Raw genomic sequence first — 20,631 nt, forward strand, 5'->3', positions numbered from 1 at the left:
AACTGTTAAACAAGGTTTTCATTTTATTTATGTGCAATCACTGTGGGCAATATTATCACAGAAGAATCGACAATCTTCTTTAGTTATCCATGAGCTAAATGGACAAGATTCAGAGAACTATAAAACTGGTTTTATAAGGGGGAACACTCTTCCATTTCTCTAGGCTAATACATAGACATAGCTCTGAAAGGAAGTTTCAACTGCAGTTGCAATATGGTATATGACTCTGAACTTAGAAATTTAGAAGAAAAATCTAATTGAGATAGCAGAGTCTAAGCAACCCCCTGCCTCTATTCACCCAAAAATAAAGGAAAAATATTCAGTGTATTTATCCATTTATCTTCTTATAATGTCACTTTCTAAGGCTGCCCACTTGCCAGTGACACTGGGCAGCTCACAGAGTTAAAAATAATATAGTACATTTTTAAAAAATCATTAAAAATGGCTGTGCCAGGAGGAAAAAATCTACAGCAACTAAACAAAACCATCTCAAATTTCAGAAGGGCGATTCATGTAGAGTCCCAGCACAGTGCTGAGGGAAGAGCCAGATCTTTAAGGTTCTCATAAAGGACAGCAAGATCAGGACCATACAGATCTCAAGGGGATTCTGTTCCAAAGGGTAACGACAGAGAAAGCCCGCCTACTGGATCCCATGAGATCCGAAGCATGCCAACTGTATTGAATCTTATGAGACAGGCAGAAACAACCGAAGCGCAACATTCCAGTGGAGATTCAGGCCCAATGCCATGTAAGTATTTATCTGTTTAAAAGGTGGGGGATAAGTACAGTGACCGTATTTTCTTGGAAAAATAAAGGACAAACCTGAAAAAGGGGCAAATCTGAAAGAGGTTCATGATAAAAAAAAATGTTTAAGTTTATAACTTTGCTTTACAAAGGAAAATTCAAGAGCCAAACCAAGAAAAACTCCACAAAAATGCATACAGTACTTTAATAAAACTATCTGAAATCAAATAGTATACAGTAGGTAAATTTAATTAAAAAATACCATTCAATTTCCGTATTTTTCACATGAATGTAAAAGGCTGTGCATAAGTTAAATAAAGGACAAAAGTAAATTTTGAAGAATAAATAGATCTAAAGGACAGCTTTCTGAAATAAAGGGCTGTCCTTTATAATAAAGGACGTATGATCACTGTAGTGATAACGAATGGCAAGGTAGTTGTACGGGATGCTTGTAAGTAATATCCTTCAAATTACTTATCTTTAAACGCAATCCTGATTCCCAATTTACTGATAAACTTGAGGTTGACTCTACATTTCATGTTTTTATATACTGGAAACTGTCTTATGGAATCCTATTCCTAGAAGGCAGCCTGAAAGCTCTTAAATATTCTCAGGCCAGGCCTATTTCCAATCTGACAAGCTATCTATATCAGATATGGAATTACCAGCTTTCACAAGGAATGCCATGCAAGCAAGCATGCAGGTTGGTGAATATACATGACAGCTTGTTGCATATCCCCAGTGCCAGCTAACTGGGTTTCCCTGTTGGCTGTGGAAAAGTAGGCTCCCTGTGTGGTGTGCGGACAGACAGTTCTATCAAGCAATTATATAAGTTCTAGAAGATTCTAAATGGGGATATAAGCTGGTGTGGGACCTACAGTATAAGACTGAATCAGAGACCATGATGAAGAACTGTTGTTCTGAAATGCTGCAGCCAGACACTTGATACGGGCCATATGTAGTAAGATATACACAGTACTTACTCAAACAGTTATAGTGCCTTCAAGCTAATTTCTAGGCTCAAAACATTAAGATCTGAGACCAGAAAATTTCAAGAATTAAGTCTTCTGCTTGATTCTGCCCCTTATTTAGATGATAAGACCTATATTAAGGTTCTTAATCATTCAGTAACATACCAAGCTGGTCTTACTCCCTTAGTAAGCATTTACATTGTGAAGTATGGGTTTTATACATTAGAAAAGAACCGTTAAAATAAGCCTTACGTCATGGTGCTTCCAAAGTGATTTTCTGTGAGAAACAGTGAAGAGAGTGATGCCCACCTGAAACGCCAAAACATAGTTTAAGATTGTAGTAAGCTTTCTGATGCTAGACATCAGTCAGGACTGGTGCATGCAAAACAATCAAAAAGCCAACCCATATACGATCTAGAGAAAATAATCCAATTTTCCAAAGTTTTCTAAAAGCAGCTACTGGGAGAGGGGACCATTTGGAACAGGATTAGAGTGCTGGGATGGAACCTTTTGCTCTGTTTAATTTTAATGATGCATAATTCTCTTCTGTAACTAACAGTTGCACTGTGATACCTGTAAGTTTGCCCTACAGTAAATAATAGCAGTTTGGGGTGGGGTGATTTGGAACAGGGAAGCACAAGGTTTCACCCCCTTCTCCTAACCCTGGTCCCTCAGTTTGCCTTTGGATTAAGAATCAGGTGGTATCTAACAGGTCATCTTAGTTGTGGATTCCCAATTTTAAATCCTCACGAGATAAAAGATGTACAAATCTTTTTCAATGAAATCAGCAGAATGGAAGACTGATTTTAAGAAATTGCTTCATAATTACATATCGGTAAAGGGTAACGGTTTCCCTTGACGTAAAGTCCAGTCGAGTCCGACTCTAGGGGGCGGTGCTCATCTCCGTTTCTAAGCCTTGGAGCCGGCGTTGTCATAGACACTTCCGGGTCATGTGGCCAGCATGACGACTCGGAACGCCGTTACCTTCCCGCCGAAGTGGTACCTATTAATCTACTCACATTTGCATGTTTTCGAACTGCTAGGTGGGCAGGAGCTGGGATTAACAACAGGAGCTCACCCCGCTGCGCGGTTTCGAACCGCCGACCTTCCGATCAACAGCTCAGCGGTTTAACCCGCAGCAATTTTTAAAACTTTCATTCAAAGCAAAGAAGAAACTTGAAACCAATATATGGGAAAATATGAGCATGAATAGTCAACTCCAGCTTCAGCAGCTGCACAATTCTTATTTGCTTTGTCACAACTCTGGCCACAAGCAAGACTAAACAACTATTCAGGGGGAGGACCAGATATAACTCAGTTTCCATAGTCGCACAGATTTCCCACTCAGCCCTTTTACTGCTATTGCATTATATGCCTCCACCCCACTTTCCAGTAGAGGCTTCTCTGGCTGAAAGGGAAGAGTTGATTCAATCAAATCCCCGTTTTTGGCTTCAGCCACCATCTCCACCTGTCTTCCACAGCAATGACCTGTATCAGAGGGCTACTGCAAGCAGTTGTAAAGGGAAACTCAAAATCAGTGAAATAAATCACTCTCGTCCTTTAACTCAGAGAAATGGCCTCCAGGTTGGAGGGACTTCCATGAGTAGAGGGACTGAATTAGTTACATTCTATAAAAAATATAAGATAAAAAATTTGCCATAGGAGACTGTCCTACCCTTTGTGTGATTTATCTCTTTACTGCTTTATTTGTCTTCTTTAAAAACATATTCAGGTTAATACGTTACAATTAGGGCAGTGTTTCTCAACTTCAGCAACTTTAAGATTCATGGACTTCAACTTCCAGAATTCCCCAGCCAGCATCGCTGGCTAGGGAATTCTGGGAGTTGAAGTCCACACATCTTAAAGTTGCTGAGGTTAGAAATACTGGGTTAGGCTCTCTAGGCCTAGAGTTACTACAGTAATATAGTCATATTTTCTCCTCCTTCTTTTACATGGCTTTAAAACTAGATCTTAAACTGTCAATGCAAGGACATCCATGGCAAGACGTACTTTCCGACAATGGCTGTAGATGTAGCCCTCTACATCAACACTAACAGCACTAGTACATTCATCCAGAATTGCAAACTGGGGTTTATGGTAAAACAATCTAGCCATCTGCAATGCAAAAAGAAATGATAAAGGATTACCATACATATGAAGAACATTAAATTAAGGATTTCTAAAAATCTAAAATACCTTTGCAATTAACCATAAAATATAAGCCACATTATATGATGGGAGAGATGTTCAAATCACGGCAGTACTATACAAATGTACATTAATTCCACTACACTCATATTCTCCAGACAGCCTCTGTACCCAAACAATTCTTTGTATGCAGTCCTCTAGTAAACATTAAACAAAGCAAATTTTATACATGGTGCATTTTCTCTTTTCTCTTGAAATAAGATGCAAAAATTTCATTCTGTTGCCATCTTAAGAATTAACTGAAAGTATTTTACTAAATTTCTGGCTTTTTAAAGGTAGCAAGTAATGAAAGACTCCTATCAATGACCAAGAACTGCTGCCAGTCTGAGTAAATCCTAGATTAGAAGAACAAGTATTCTGAACTGGAATTAGTCAAATTCCCAGGTTATTATTCTGAAAAGTAAGTAGTTATCTTATATAAATAAAAGGCTTACTATCAAAAGCAGGCATTGTAACACATTTTGTTTCTATTTAATACTAAATAATTAACCAGCAGGTAGAAGGGTCCAGGATGATGATGGGGCATCATTTTGCTTAGTTCAATTCCTTTCAGCCTGAGACCTCCAATAAAGTGGATAGGGTACTCTCTTAAGTTCTCCTCAACCATCTGTAGTTTGGATCTCTGCCCTTCCTGGCTCCTTTGGGCAGCTAAGAGAGAGGCAATTTCTGGATCTGGATCTGGGAGAATGTTAATGCTAATTGAAGGACAGGATGCTACTGGCAGCCTTGAGGGAAGCTGTGGTACACCTCCTCAAGTAGTTCTCTCTGGATCTAGAGGTGTTGGATAAGTATTGCCCAGTCTTCAACCTTCCCTGTTTGGGAAAGGTTATTGAGACTATGTTAAGGAGTCAACTACGGAGCACCCTAGAAGGAATGGATTGCCTAAGGACTCTACACTCAGGATTCAGGCCCAGATATGGAATGGAGATGACAGTGGTTGAGCTAGTAGATGACCTTTGTTGGGACCTAGATGGAGGAAGTGCCTCTATATTGGTCCTTTTAGACCTCTCAGCAGCAGTCTTCAATACCATCAACCACGGTATCCTTCTGGACCACCTTTGGAGGTGGGAATTGGGGGCACTGTGTTGCAGTAGAACTCCTCTTTTCTTGGTGGACTGTTTCAGTTGGTGGTGGAGGGGCAGAAGAAATCAACCATTCCCTCATGGGGTGCCATAAGGGAATAAGCCTCCCTCCTATTTAACATTTACAAAACAGGGAGAGATCATCTGAAGGTTTGGGGTTTGCTATCATCAATATGCTGATGATAGTCAGCTTTATACTGTTACCCAGGCCAGACTGGTAATGCCACTGAAGTTCTGCCCCAGTGCCTGGAAGCAATGAGGGTGTAGATGGGAAAAAACAGACTTAAATTGAATCCTAGTAAGGCAGAGTTATTATTTGCCATTAGGGTTCTCTCTCTGTTCCAGTGGTGTCTCCTAATCAGGTGACATTACCTTGAAGGAGCAGGTCTGTGACTTGGGTTTCTTTTAGACTACAGCTCCTACTAGAAGAGCAGATGGAGGCTGATCAGGGAGGTCTTTTCCAGCTTCAGCTGATGCACCAGTTGTGGCCCTATCTGAAGTGGAAGGATTTTGCTGCAGTGACTTATGCCCTCATCACCACTTAGATTACTGCATCACGCTATACATGGGGCTGCTAAAGATCCCTTGGAAGGTGCAGTGCATGGCCCATATACTGACTGTTTGCTGGTGGAAACATTGCATCAATACTGTTAAGTCCTGCATTGGTTGCTAATAGGCTTCTGGGTACAATTTTAAATGCTGGTCCTAACTTATAAAGCCCTCCACGGCTTGGCACCAAATGGTCTGAAGAACTGCATTCTCCCACTAGGATCGGACTGGTCACTTTGAGCTAATCAGGAGAAACCAAAAACAGTGTCCCCCTCTAGGGAGGTAAGCGGGGCCAAGGCTCAGCAGTGCTGCTTTTTAGTGGCTGTGCCAATCCTTTAGAGCAGCCTCCCAGTGAACATCTGGTTGGCTCCCATCCTGCCTGCCTTCTGGAAGCATATCAAAACAGAGCTCTTCTGGAGGACATTTCAGTCTAGATTCCATCTTAGTTTGGTTGATTAATTTAATTTAATGTTGTTTTCTGTAGTTTGTAGGCCTTTTATATATACTTTTGTTTATTATATATTTTTTGTGTACCTTTCTTGTAAATCACCAAAAATCCCTAGGGATTTGGTGGTCTATAAATGTAATTAATAATAGTAGTAGTAGTATTAGACCACAGTTTTATTTAAATGATGTCAACATCCTCAATCAAAAGAGGTGCTGGGAAATATACACACTCTGTCAAGTGACATTGTGAAGATAACATACCGCCATTCTCTGTTTCTCTCCTCCACTGAGAACATCCATCCAGTCTTGAATGCTATCCCAGCCTCCTTCACGTTCCAAGATCTGACCCAACTGGACATTATCTAAATACTCCTTTAGCACCTGCATGCAAAACAGTAAACAAATATTTCTTACCAGCTTGCAGATACATTTACCTTCCTGTCAATTAATCTAAGAGATCCCTTTCCCTGAAATTTTAGATTGGTTTAGTTCCAAATACTTTGTCCTGTAATTATACCAAGCAGCAGTATTAAATACTGCAATTGAGCTGGAGTATGTACTTTATGTTGGCACTGAAGTACATGGTAAATGTTACTACTGATTATGCAGAACTCACATACAGTTGGCCCCAAAGCAGTTCTGATTTACTATCCTTCCCTTCCCATTAAGATAGACAACCTAAGTAACAGTGTGCTGTCTTTCTACAGAACTATAGTTTTTCTCCAGTTTCTCAGTGATTTAAGATAGAAATAGCAATGGCATTATTACAGAAAATGGCATTCAATTCAGGGAAGCATCAGTGCAGAATTGAACAATTTGTACCTATCTTTTTTTTCTATATAGGAAGCAGAGTTCTGGGACTTGAAATCCATGTGCAGTGTTATAAAATTCTACCTATCTTGAAAGCTTAGAAGTTAAAGTGGAAGGGTAATTTCTGTGCAAGTACTGATGAACTGATGCATCTCTTCTTTATTATATTTATACTTTTTCACTGTATCAGCAGACAGAGAGCCACCTATGCACCTGACTTTTCTGTCTGGTAGCATCAGGATGCTCACATACTAGCACATTTGCCTATCTGCCAAGTGGCAATGTCTACAGTAAATTCAGAAAATTAGCTTGTACGATGACACTTCTATACTAGTTCAGAATTCTAACTGAGCAAATTAAGGCTTGTGTGATCAATGCTGTAATTAACTACTTGATTGAAACCAAGACAAGAATGAACCTAGGAATATCTGAAACACAGATTCCACTATAACAGCAAATGTGAAAACCAATGAAATAATATTCTCTCCAGAAGCCTTATTCTTTTGGAATGGTTATCTATAATATGCACATATTTACTTTTTAAAATATTATCTTGCTTTTTTTATTAGTTAGTAATTGTTCAAGATATAATTAAGACACATAATGTAGAATATAAGATCAACAGAATACAAATCTAAGAAAGAAACAGGAAAAGCTAAACTGGTGCAGGAGTAAGCAAAAAAGCATATCAGACCAGTGGTTTCTGGAAAATATTATATCTTTCTTAGAGAATGAGAAATCAAAATGTGTAGAAACATTTGTAATTTTCTCTCCTTGTTCTCTGCTCCAATTAAAGGTTATAATAAATGCAAAAGTATCAACTCATAGAGTTTGTGGGCACATGTGCATCTCTTGGGATGTACCAATTTAGCTGTTGCAATATGGCTTATTTGTTCCCAAAAGTTAATCTTCCAAGACAGGAAGTGGGTTCTTTGGGATACTGTCTAGCCCAAAACCACACAATTTTGCATAACTAGGAGATTTACCATTCTGAAATTTTATCATCACTGCTTGAACAAGTTGGCTTTGGTTTCAACTAAATAAGATTCACTTGAAAAAGAGGGAATAGATATAGATATAGATATAAATTCTGAGACAAAACTTGTTTAAATACTGTGACGTCACTGGCATTTCAAATTATTACAGGTTATTAAAATTTATAGTGATTCTGTCTTTTCATTTTTACTATATATCTACAGTAAATATAATCTATAAAAATGTAGGAAGAAAAATGCAGTTCACCTGGTCAGAGATCCCTTTCCTTTTTTGATCTTCTATAGTGTCTGGATAGATTACTTGGTCTCTCAATGTTCCAAGTGTCATATAAGGTCTCTGAAATTAAAATGATAAGGGATTTTAAAAAATAGACATTCTTCAGAGAGAAGAAATGCCAATTGTCCTAGTGGTTTAGTTTACCTGGGGAACGTAAAACAATTTTCCTCTCTCGGGTTTAGTTAGACAGCCACCAAACAGAGGCCACAACTGCAATAAGAACACACAATTTATTAGAAAAGAAATCTAACATCATTTTTTTGCCCATAAAATCAACCTTGACTGTTGCTTACTTCACCAAGAACACGGAAGAGAGAACTCTTGCCACATCCATTTGGCCCACAAATCAGAACATTGGCACCAGATCGCACCTGAAATGTAAATCAAGACAAAATATATTTAAAGTTTTTGAAAATGTTAAAAGCTGTATGAATTTCATTAATAATGCATGAGGTAAGCTTCCTTAACTTGGACAATCTGGCAAATACTTTCTAGATATTCTTTTAAACATGAGCACTCAAAAATATTCAAACATAGAAGTGTTTTTAAAATAAACAGATTTTGTTAATGGAAGTTAAAATGCTATGTACAAATTTTGGTTCAGAATGGGGCATTCCTGCTTTTTGAGTACTAAAATGTTGAGTTAAATTTACAAGTTAAAAAAAATCTGAACTAGACATCAGAAAATGAAATGCAAGATTCTGTTATTATAGTCTGTCTCAATAAAGTATAGTTCTGGTCTTCCTGCAGAGTGTGTTTTCTGAACTGGTCGACCCTAAAGGCTATCCTTGTGGCCACTCACTTGTGGAATGTCACAGAGATTGGTCCTCTCCCACTTACTCTTTATTATTTACATGAAGCCACTGGGAGAAGTCATTCAATGATTTGGGGTGCTGATGATACCCAGTTTTATGCCACCACCCAAGACTGAACTGGAGATGCTGTGGAGGTCCTTTTCCTTTGTCTGGAAGCTACTATTTAGTAAATGTTCTGGTATGGATATTCTGGTGTGTATTATAACTACCTACTGGAAACAACAGCCTGATTCATGTATTGTTTAAAATATCTACACCAATGTATGAGCAGTGACTAGGTCCAAGGAGAATAGCCTTCTGTTCATCAAATAGCCCTTCCTCCTGACTTCCGTGAGTACAGCATGATCATCACCAGGAAGAGGAGGCTTCTGCAGACACTTAACATTGTACATACAGAAGTTGGGAAAATTGCTTAAAATCTACCCCAAAGTTTCTCATATAGAAATCTTTTCTTTTCCTTTCTTTTGGCACTTCTCCCAAGATTCAGAAGAACCTCTTGACTGTCTGTGGAAGGGCCCTATACTGAGGAGGAGATATTACTCAGAATTGTGTGGACTTCACTGGCCAAAATACCTCCAGTAATTTTGAGTAATTTTTCACTTTCAAGGCTATCTCCATCATCATCATAGATAACTCTGTTCTGGAATAATCTTCCAAAGACACTGCTTTGGGATTGGAAGAGGAACAAAACAGATTTTTATTCTCATCCAGCCAATTATTTCAAGATAAAATTGTTAATGTTGCAATGTACCTCAAAGTTGAGATCTTTAATCAACATGTCGCCATTTGGTGTTGCCAATGGAACATGATCAAACCTTCAAGGAAAATAGACATACCACCATTAATATACAGAGATATTAGTGTTACAAAAGAGGACAATTAGTAAAACATCTACGAAATTTAGTAGTAAACTACTACTAAACAAGACAGTAATATTTTCAACATGCTTGTAACTTAGCCATACCACAAAATAAGCACAATTAACAAGTGCAAAAAACAAAATGTGTTTTTGAAGTAGAGAATGGGAAAATATATGAAAATCTACAAAACTGAAAATATTGATACTATCATGTCTCAAAAGCACTAGTCTCTACCCCTCTTTATTATATCTGTAGGTGCTATTTCTTTCCAAACATGATATAGTCCTTGAGATACAACCATTCGTTCAGTGATGGTTCAAAGTTACACTGGCACTGAACAAATGGTACTTACACCTGGTTCCTGAAGTTATGGCTGTTGCAGTGCCCCTGTGATCACATGATCAAAATTTGGGCATTTGGCAGCCTGCCCGCATTTATGACTGCAGGAACAGTTCAACTCCCCTCACCCGCCTATCTCCCCACAACTGTGCCCTTTTGGCACCCTGTACTCCACCACTCCCACCTGTCTTTTGCCATTTTCTTGCTCTCGTTGCTGCCCAAGCATGCCCAGCCTGGCCCTTTGCAAGGCAGCAGCTGGCCACACAAGGCTTTCTTCCCAAGGTTGTGCGCAGCGGTTTCCTTGTGAGACCTGGGGAAGAAGGCCTCACGTGGCCAGCAGCTGCCTCGCGAAGGGCCAGGCCAGGCACACATTGTCAGCAGTGGGAGCAAGAAGATGGTGAAGGTCAGCCGGGGCAGTGGAATGCAGGGCAGCAGGGGCCTTGGAGTGCTGGGCTGGGGCAGTTGTGGCTTCCTGGGATGGCTGCAGCTTTGAGCTGCACTGCTGGGCCAGGCTGTGTTAGCTGTGGCTTTGTGCTGTGGCTCAGGGGCTTCTTGCAGACCCAGAGCTATGGTGCACCAAGAAGCTCCTGAGCTGCAGCATGGCAAGCAGCCCCAGAGCCATGCGGCCCACAAGGCAGGGTGCAGGGCAGCCAAAAGGGCAGAGATGGTGGGGGAGATAGGCAGGTGAGGGGAGTTGAAGGGGAGGCAGTCCCTTACATTAGAAGAACCAAGGCTCAGGACTAGGAGAGACCAAGCCAGGAATGGTTTGGATCGGGGTGGGTACTCAGCTAAAGAACGGTAGAATTTGGTTAACGATGGCAACGGGGAGTGCCGGGATTGCATTTGCTAAGCGATGCAGTCACATGACATCGAGCTTTACAACCGCATCGCTTAGCGAAGGAAACTCAGGTCCCAGTTGCCATTGTAACTCAAGGACTACCTGTAAATAAAAGAGAACTAAAGGTGGAAATGTGATGTTGAACATTTCCTTTTGAAAGTTTGGATAGGTATGTACGGTAACCGTTCAATAACTTTTTGACCCTTGTTTTATAAAGCTTGTTGTATATTTTTACTAACTATAATTCTCCCATCAAAGGTTCCTGCAGTTCCAAGAGATGGCAGTATCTGTTCACAGTTGGAAGTAAAACGTTGATCAATATAAAACTGCTTTCCTAAAACAAGTTAGATTGTTAGTCAACTCTGTCAACTGAACAAATTGTACCTTGTGATACTCATTCTTTAAAACTTTCAAATGTAATACTGTTTGCTACTTAACTCAACCAACTCAACTCACTGAATCCCATGAGTTAAGTCTGATTGCACAAGCCTACATGATTAGGTTTCCTGCATTCAGAAGTCCACAATGGGGCTGGGGGAGAGAAAAAGAAGGGCAGGAAGCAATTGTAGACATGGCCTCACAGTCACTTATACTACAGCTTACTCTTGTGGGCAAGAGGCATGTACAGACATCTACAACAAATGCTAAAACTTCAAAACAAAATTTAGATAGCGTGGATGGGGGTGTAGAACTGAAGGAAGCTAATGGGATGTCCTCGTAAGAAACGAGAGATTTTACTTACTTGATAATGTTATCTGTTATGACAATCCGTCCCGCACCAGGAATCAATGGGGTATCTTGCCTTAGATCTAATTCTTAAATTAAAAAGGACAAGAAAACAATAGCAAGGTTATTGTGAGTTTTTGTATTAATCCTTAATCAACAACAGGGCATCAGTTACCTTTTTCTTGTGCTAGCATGGTTCGTTGATATTTCCCACTGTTTAGTTCCTTCAGAACTTGCATTAATTCTGTAATTCGAGCTGTGAAGCTAAAAGTTATAAATTCATTAAACTAACAATCTTCAAGAATTTTTCTTCAAAACTGTATTTTCATCAAAATAAATTAACATTTTAAAATGGAAGGCAAAATAATGCATGTCACAAGTGCACATTATAATTATTTAGAAAGTATTTCTTTTCTATAAATGATGCTCCAGGCTTTGTTAAAATGCTTCATGTTTTATATTTCAAAACTGAAATTTATCTCAGTTATCTCAAAACTGAAAATTAATACAGAGTTTGGGCTAATAAGAAGGCCAAAATAAATTTATTTTATGAAGGCAGATAGGATTATACATTGTTGGTCAATCTTACCCAGCCAATCGAGTCATTTCACGACCAGCTAGAACTATTCTGCCAAGGGCTTGAGACATTCTCAGTAACATTCTTCCGCTTTGGTAGTAATCCTTAAACAATGAAATATGGGTTTGCTCAAAAATGAACAAGCAATATGTGTGCCATTTATTATAACTACTACAGCGAATATATTACTCACCTCCAAAAGTTCTGCATGGCTACTATTCTGATGACGAGGATGAGACAAGTTTAGAAATGGACGGCTAACAACCAAATAGCCAACTACAGTAGCAAGGTCTGTAAGATTTGAAAAAAAAAAGTATTTCTAATTCTGAATTATTATTTTAAATGTGGATTGATCCAACATTCACACAGCAATTTCATAAAGCACTGTTCTATTCTTTTCAATTTAATACAGGTAGTCCTCATTTAGTGACCACAGTTGGGACTGGCAACTCCGCTGCAAAGTGAAACAGTTGCTAAGGGGGAAATCATATGACTGTGACTGTACTTTCCAGCTTGAAACAATCAGTTTCACCCCTTGGCTTTTGTTTGCCTCCTAATGACTCCCCCGCCCTTTGGAATGCCCACCCCAACACTGGGATAATTAACAAGAAGGGAATTAATGTTTGAATTTATATTCATTGGGGAAGAAGGGATTGCAAGAGAGTAAGCAGGCATGCAATGGGAAATACACTGGGCTGTTTGCATAGTGCACTTGTGGCTGCTGGCACTAGTGCACTGCTTTCGATGTGTATTCTCCACTGTGTGTCTCCTTACTCTCTTGTAATCCCTTCCTCTCCAATCTCTCTGCTCTGCAAGGGGGGAAAAAAAGAAAAACAATAGCTCAGGCTCAGGACAATGCATACTGACTGTAATGGCAATCATGTGACTGAGGGACAGCATCGTCATAACTTTGAACGGTCACTGAACAAGGCAGTTGGTAAGCGAGGATCGCCTGCATGCTAAGCTCCTTCAATTAAATTCACAGGTTGAACAATAGTCTAAGGTCAACAAAATGTGAATAAAACTTTGTGCTATAAGCCTTTCCCCCTCTCTGCTGCCCAAGATTGGGGAAACCTCTTAAATGGTATAGGAATTAGAAGGGAGAAACTATGGAAAACAAGGGTGGGAGAGTAGAGGTGAAAAACGTTACTGTGAAGTCAGGAAGTAGATACTGGGACTATGGAATTTCATATGGCAAAATGCCTGCTTTGTGGAATCTACCACACAGTTCTGTAACAGTTTAAAAACAAAGACAAAAAACAAAGGACTGAACACTTACATTTAGCAATGATGGTATCTATAAAACCCATTGTAAACCGGAACAAAATAAAATTGTGTAGGTGCTCTACCTAGTGCAATGAAAAATTGGAAAGTTTTATACATATGGTATTTAAATGATGGATTAAAAATAATTTTGTGTCTCAGTCAGTCTTTATTAAGGTGCGTTTATTTTATTGGGAAACAAATAACAAAAACATTGAAGCATTCTACAACATACAGGAGGGAAGTACTTATCCAAGAGTTGAAAATGCGTAACAGTAGGCCGCTTTTGGCAATCCTCAACTTTTTGTATTAAAAAAAAAGGGTACAATCTTTTACAGGCCACAATCTTCAGGAAACACATGGCTGTTACATTTTTAAAAATTTCGTAATTTCAAGGAAGATATTCATTTTATTCACTATTTTCATAAATTTATATACTTTTTATATTAGATGTCAGTAGAAGAGGGAATTATGAACCTTTTCAGGCAATGGAGATCACTGTGTATTATTGAGTGTGCCCAGAAATAAAAATTAAAATAAAATGGTCAAAAATCTCATGACATCTTCCGAAAGAACAGTAATCTTACAAAATTTGGCTCATTTTGTGTAATTTCACTGTATATGCCTCTCAGTTGGTATCATGCAGGCAACAGCACGTTAGCTTGCAAGGTAGTCTCTAGATCAGGATTTCTCAACCAGGTTCCATGGAACCCTAGGGTTCCATGAGGTCAGTAGGGGTTCCCTGGGAGATCAGGATTTATTTAAAAAATTATTTCAAGCTCCGGCGACTTCACATTAACGAGATACGCTTCTTCTTTATTTATAGCTTAAGAACACTGTTAATGCATATATACAGGCCTACACATGAAACAAATATAGTAATTTTGTAACTTCTGTCCTATATTTGAGCCTGAATGTGCAGGGGTTCCCCAAGGCCTGAAAAATATTTCAAGGGTTCCTATAGGGTCAGAAGTTTGAGAAAGGCTGTTCTAAATTAAAGATCATAGTTTGCACAGAAGAGCATAAGCATGCTTGGATAAAATGGGGCTCTGGTTGATTTTGTGCCATACTAAGTGTGCCAAAATTGACCATTACTATCCTCACTGTTAAAAAAACATGTGGCATGGGTCAAAAGTAGCTGACCCAGTCCATACCTTCTCTATCTTATGATAAAGCATTAAGTGAAAGCTTAGATTGACCAAGGCCATAATGGACTGTAGGTCATTCTTTACTGGCCTATCTGGTGGCCACCATGGCATATGGAACGAATACAAGAGGCATAGAGCATAATATAAGAGGCATAGAGCATAAAGCAGCCAAGAAATAAACAAATGGATCATTAAACCAATAATCTCAGAGTTCTCACTCAAGGCTCAAATGACCAGGCTCAAATGATCTTACTTCAGACACATGCAAAGACCTAGTTCTCTGGAGAAGGCTCTAATGCTGGGAACAGTGGAAGGAAAGAAAAGAAGAGGGTGACCAGGGAAGGAGACATTAAGCAGAAGAAAATCCCCTGACAAGAATTTTGGAGGGTGGATACAGGCAAATCTAGGGAGATAAAATCCTTACTGTCACTAACACATTCAGAGGGCCAGATTATACGGAAGTTCAATGGGCTACATGTCCCCTCCTTTTTAATGACATCATTTGGCAGTATACACCAAATAGTCCTTAGGCACTGTTTGCAGGAAAAATAGTTTCTCTTACTCATTGCTTTTATTTTCATTAAGTAGTCGTCTAATTCAGATATCCCTCGAGTACAGAAAGCCTTTGATAAACCTCTAGGATCACTGTTCCAAATGTTATGGATTACTTACATTACAGAATGGTTTGACGCTAACTTACCAGTTTGCCGAAAGCTTTGTGAATTGTTTTTTTTTCCCTTTGATTCCCATTATAAAAAGCAATTTCTTCACTATAGGAAAAAAAAAAGTCTAATCAACATATAGTCACAAGCATGATCAAGTTACACAGTAGGAGAATGAAGCGGTGTTGCCTAGAGGTGACAAGTGTATGGCACTTACTATTTCAGACAGTGGGTTGAAAGTCACATTTTTAAATGCTCCGCCAATCTCTTTCCCTGCTTACTATGCATGTATTAATCCTGCCCTGCAGCACAGAGCCACACAGGCTATTTCAGCATTTCATGACTCTTGTTTTCCCACGTGTCTGGACCAGACCTTGAAATGACTAAAACAAGATTTTGCAACTACCGAAGAATAGTTTGCTGCAACAATAAAATTAGCAAAATGTTCTTGTTTAAACGACCAAACAAGATAATTCAGAATGCGTGCATCCTTCAATTCTTAGTTAAAGCCATACTCTTGATTCCCTAATAGAAGTACCAACAACTAGTCTTGATTTTCAGTGTTTCCTGACAGCAGGTCACATTAAGCTATTAACAAACTCATTTTTTAAATTAAAATGGGTATTTTAAGAAGTTTTTCAGTACACAGCAGCCATCCTGGGATGTGCTTCCTAAAACAAATTAAATTAAATTAGAACAAATTAAGACCAATCAAACATGCATACATATCATTCAGTTTTCAGACTAAGATAGTTTGTTTTTATTCTTTGCCAACTGATACAGAGAGATTTCACATGAAACCTTTTAAACGTTTTTAAAAATAAATAACGACATTGGCCTAATGAACAATAGTTTGGCCTAATGAACCATCTCATACCTGTTTGTAATGAGCCGTGAATTGACGTATCTATACTCTCCTTCATATTTTTGTTCTGTGATAGTCATTTTACCAATAGGTCTTCTTAAGCGTGTAAGGAAAAAGCCTGAAAAAATCAAGTAGGCCATCATGGACGCAGGGCCCTGAAAATACCAAACAAGAAAGTAAGATACAACTTCCAGAATAAATCTATTAACAATATTTTCTTTTTCAAAAAGCATGCAGCTAGCAAACCACCCATGCAGGGGCTGGTTACAGAGAAAAGTATCATCTGAATACAGGATAAAGGTTACTTCTAACTGCAGAAAAATGTAATCAACCTTACAATAAGATCTGACAATTCTGAAATTAAATAACATTTAATGATTTTTTTTTAATGAATGCAGCTTCCAAATAATACTTAATAAAATCTGCTTCTGAGTAAACATGTGTATGGCATTTATAAATCAAGGGCTCATCTATGATGCAGATCTTTTCTGAAAGATTATGATACAATGACTCTTAACTTGATTTTTGGGATTCATTTTTGAGTGGTGACAAGAAACAGTTCATAGTGGCTTGTTAATACATCAGCTTCTATTACAAGCATCCCTTTGAGTGGTCGGCTTCCAGTGGGAATATGGAGGACTGAGCAGCTTTGCCCATGAGCTCCATGGGCAGGACTGGCATCGTGGCAGTTTTTCCAGGCACAGGCTGGTTTCTCCTGTAGCCCAGAGTGTTTTTCCAGATGAAGGAAAATGCTTGGAATCGACCCATTAGTCCTCCAGATGGCGAGTTGGAGCCAAGAGATTGTGGACAGCGTGTGCAATAGACCAGTCGGACTTTGTTGGGAGGCTGGGATTTCACCATTTCCAAGCTGTGCTGCAGCCCTTAAAGGGACAGCAAGTCCAGCCACCCCATTTCTTACACACCCAATTTATTGCTTTTTTAAAGTTTGTGTATCCCAAGAGAGGCTTTTTACAGAAAGAAGCAGCGGATTCTCTTGGTGCTTATTGTTAGTTCTGGATTTAATTTTTAAACTTGTAAAGTTTTGGCTTGATTTCCCACTTTAAGACTAAGGAGAACTGAAAATAAGTAATTGCCTTCCTGTTATTATTTTGTACTGAATTTGAAGGATAGAATATCTCCCTGCACATTGGATTTGTTGTTTTGAGTCTTCAGCTTTCTGCTCAATTTATTTGGGACCTGTTTGTTAGCACACTTTCTCTTGCCAATGTCATTCGGAAGTGTTTTATTAACTCCTATCTGCAGAGTCAAGTATCTAGGGGGCGCCATAATCTACTGCCCGACACATGGAAGATTTCAAAGAGGACTTTTCAGAGTCCTGTTATGAGCCTGAGCAGTCCTTCAGAGAGATCTTTTTGGAGAGCTGTCAACCTATTCTGCAGACTATTCAGGACGTTGGGGAAGAAATTATTTCTAAGCTGTGTCATCTGGCTGAAGATGTTAGGGAGGAAGATGAAGATTTTGATAAGGATGGAGACAGCAAGACTGAAGTGAAGGGGTTAAAGCGACAGTCTGAGCTGCAGATTACACGGAGAGATTTTCTGAGGGATTGTTATGGAGATTGTTGTATATTCTTCCTGTTGAAAGTCGGAAGTCACCTTTCTATGTAATCTTCAAAATTCATTTTCATATGTTTTGCACTTTTTTAATTTTCCTTTTTTTTCTTTTTGTAGCTTTTTGTAGTGTTTTGCTTTTTTGTACTTTTTATCTTTCCTTTAAACTCAATAAAATTCTTTAAAAAAAATCCCTGAGTCAGTGTTGACTCGTGGCGACTGCCTGGCCTAGTCCCTGCAGTTTTCTTGGCAAGATTTCAGAAGTGGTTTGTCACTGCCTTCCTAGGGCTGAGAGAGAGGGACTGTGGAGTCCTTGGGTGCTCTCTGAGCCTTGTTGTTTTCTTGCAGATGTTTCATTGCCAGACTAGGCAACATCTTCAGTGAAGAAAAAAAAAAGAGAGAGAGTGACTGGCCCAAAGTCATCCAGTTGGCTTTGTGCCTAAGGCAGGACTAGAATTCACGATCCCCCGGGTTTGAGCCTGGTGCCTTAACCACTACACTGGATCTCTACAAGAATCTTAATCTATGTGAAATTCTAAAAAGTCCAAAATGCTCTTATCTTTCTATATACCATGTCATCAAGACATTGTTAAAAGAATATCCCACATTATATTTATCATTTGTTTATAGAGTTTGTAGCACACATTAATTTTGACAGATTATAATGTAATGGTTGAAAATTTCTAAATTTCTTGTAGTTCTTAGTTCCAAATATTTCTCAATATTACATACATAGAAAATTATCAAATAATTCATTTCTCCTATTGGAGAGTATGTAATTCATATTTAAAGCGTATAAATAAAAATACAATTTTACCTGTGCTCCTATTGCACTTGTTAGTTTGAAGATATATAGAACGATATCCAAAAATGGCTGCAAAATAAGATTTACTTGTAAATATTGGCCATGGGAGAAAGCAAGCAGGCAGAATTTTTATTTAAAAGGATACTTTTTTAAAAAAAGATGCCAGGTTCTTTAAATAAACACAGATAAAATATCTCATTGCAACTTAAGTCTCTCAAAGGTTATATAAACATTCTGATTCAATTTAAAAAGAAAGACCTGCATTTAAAAAATCTCTATGGTAAATCAGAGTCTCATTAATTTTTGTTTTCTCTACTGTTCAACAGTTATTAAAAGCACGAACAAATCTTTTTCTAATTCAGCAGTTTTCCAGTTTCACGTTGAGAATGAAACAAATATATTTTAAAAAAATCAAGCTCTGAATGTAACCTGACAGAGAAAAGATACAAATTAGAAACCTGATAATGCATGTCAAATGAAGCAACACTTTAATTCAAATAAATTCAGATGCATGCAATTGGGGAACACTAAGCACCTTTATAATAGCTGCCTAGAAATAGGTAGATGAGCCTAACTCAATTCATCTCCTGAATTTAATTGCAGAGTTGCTATTGCTTCTATTTAATTGCATTAATTATATCAAAATTACTAATATTTAAACAATATTTAACCACGCAGATGACAACATAATCGCTTTTTGTCTTCATGCTTACCTTGCTGAGGTTTGAATATAGGTCAACTACACTGTTACAAAACTTTTCCACATCTTGTGTAAGTAGCTGATCAGGATTACCTATTCTGTTGTCTAGATTTCCCATTTTGTAGTATGTGTAACTCCTAAAATGTCAGGAAATCAGTAATTTAATAAAGCACTTTTACTGAATTATTAATGACATTAAAATGCATAAGAACTTTAAAGGATTACAATTTATTAAATTTAAATTGAAGCTAATGTTAAAAACAAAAAAAACCTCACTTACTGTAGATACTGCTCATAAAGATACTTGGTAAGTCGGACACGGAAACACAATTTAAGTTCATTTAGCCCATATTTCAAGAAGTTATTCACTAAGGAAATCTATAAATAAGAACATATTAATAAGAGTGCATAATCTGCTTAAAACCCACCAGCGCTTATATCACAACAGATGGCAAACTAAAATCCAATTTAAGATTATAACCCACAAAACATTCATCTGCAATCCTATAAATGTTTATTTGGGAATAAGCCCCAATAAACTGGATGCAATCCTATGTAAACTTGCATAGGATTGTGCTATTAATCAGTTTTTTAACTTCATGAAGAAACACATGCTTAGATACAAAGAACCAAGAGGAAGCTTGAAGTGTAATAGTGCTTGCTGCCCTGTGAACTGTTTTACCAGATGGTGACAGAGCTTCTCACAGTGCAGTATCACAATATACTGGGGACTGTATAAATTACAGCATGGTGGTGACTTGGGTTATGGTATAGCAGAGATTAGCAATCTTTTATTTATAGGGACCATACGTCTCTACCACAAAGGACACAGAAAGCAGCAGCAGTGGATGGGGCTACCTCATACTTATGTGTGGATCTGGACCTTCTAATTCTTTCTTTGGTTTGGAAAGATTTTCATTTTTTTCCACTTCTATGTTAGGCTGCTGGTTTTCCTACACAAAAAAGGGTATAAAGTCCTATATAGCTTATTACTTCAACTATATAGCTGAATTGGCCCATTTGGTATGTTCTTCCTGGAAGAAGCTTCTGCATATATTCCACTTTTATGAGGTTAAGGGAATGGAGGTAAAGAGGTCCTATTTCTCTGGCCTTGTGGAATAGTCATCCCTTGGAATTAAGACTGACACCGTCCCTCTTAACATTCTGGATGCTGCTTAAGATAGAATTCTTCCCCAGAATATTCAGGGACTAGTTAAACTATTTCAATTCCATTTAACTGTTATGTTCCATTTTCATCTTATATTTCGGTTGTGTCTCCTTGTATTATATATTTTCTCTATTATTATTAATAATAAAAATAAGAATAAGAATAACTTAATAATGTTTACAACTTTTATTGTAATCATGTCTACTGTACA

General features: G+C 38.2%; 1 protein-coding gene across 1 annotated transcript in view; it reads right to left on the reverse strand.

Annotated features, from left to right (window-relative positions):
* Positions 1-20,631, reverse strand: part of ABCD3 (ATP binding cassette subfamily D member 3) — a 41,443-nt gene that overhangs the window by 3,179 nt on the left and 17,633 nt on the right. Inside the window, exons 6-22 of the mRNA XM_063298290.1 lie at positions 19,533-19,630; positions 19,266-19,389; positions 18,565-18,621; positions 16,189-16,331; positions 15,350-15,419; positions 13,518-13,587; positions 12,432-12,529; positions 12,251-12,342; positions 11,837-11,925; positions 11,678-11,750; positions 9,650-9,713; positions 8,377-8,454; positions 8,228-8,293; positions 8,054-8,143; positions 6,263-6,382; positions 3,726-3,830; positions 1,968-2,024 (exon numbers count right to left, since the gene is read on the reverse strand). Coding sequence (XP_063154360.1) covers positions 1,968-2,024; positions 3,726-3,830; positions 6,263-6,382; positions 8,054-8,143; positions 8,228-8,293; positions 8,377-8,454; positions 9,650-9,713; positions 11,678-11,750; positions 11,837-11,925; positions 12,251-12,342; positions 12,432-12,529; positions 13,518-13,587; positions 15,350-15,419; positions 16,189-16,331; positions 18,565-18,621; positions 19,266-19,389; positions 19,533-19,630 — 1,494 coding nt within the window. The remainder of the gene's footprint in view (positions 1-1,967; positions 2,025-3,725; positions 3,831-6,262; positions 6,383-8,053; positions 8,144-8,227; positions 8,294-8,376; positions 8,455-9,649; positions 9,714-11,677; positions 11,751-11,836; positions 11,926-12,250; positions 12,343-12,431; positions 12,530-13,517; positions 13,588-15,349; positions 15,420-16,188; positions 16,332-18,564; positions 18,622-19,265; positions 19,390-19,532; positions 19,631-20,631) is intronic.

The sequence above is a fragment of the Candoia aspera genome, chromosome 3 (assembly GCF_035149785.1).
Source record: "Candoia aspera isolate rCanAsp1 chromosome 3, rCanAsp1.hap2, whole genome shotgun sequence".
NCBI classification, from domain to species: domain Eukaryota; kingdom Metazoa; phylum Chordata; class Lepidosauria; order Squamata; family Boidae; genus Candoia; species Candoia aspera.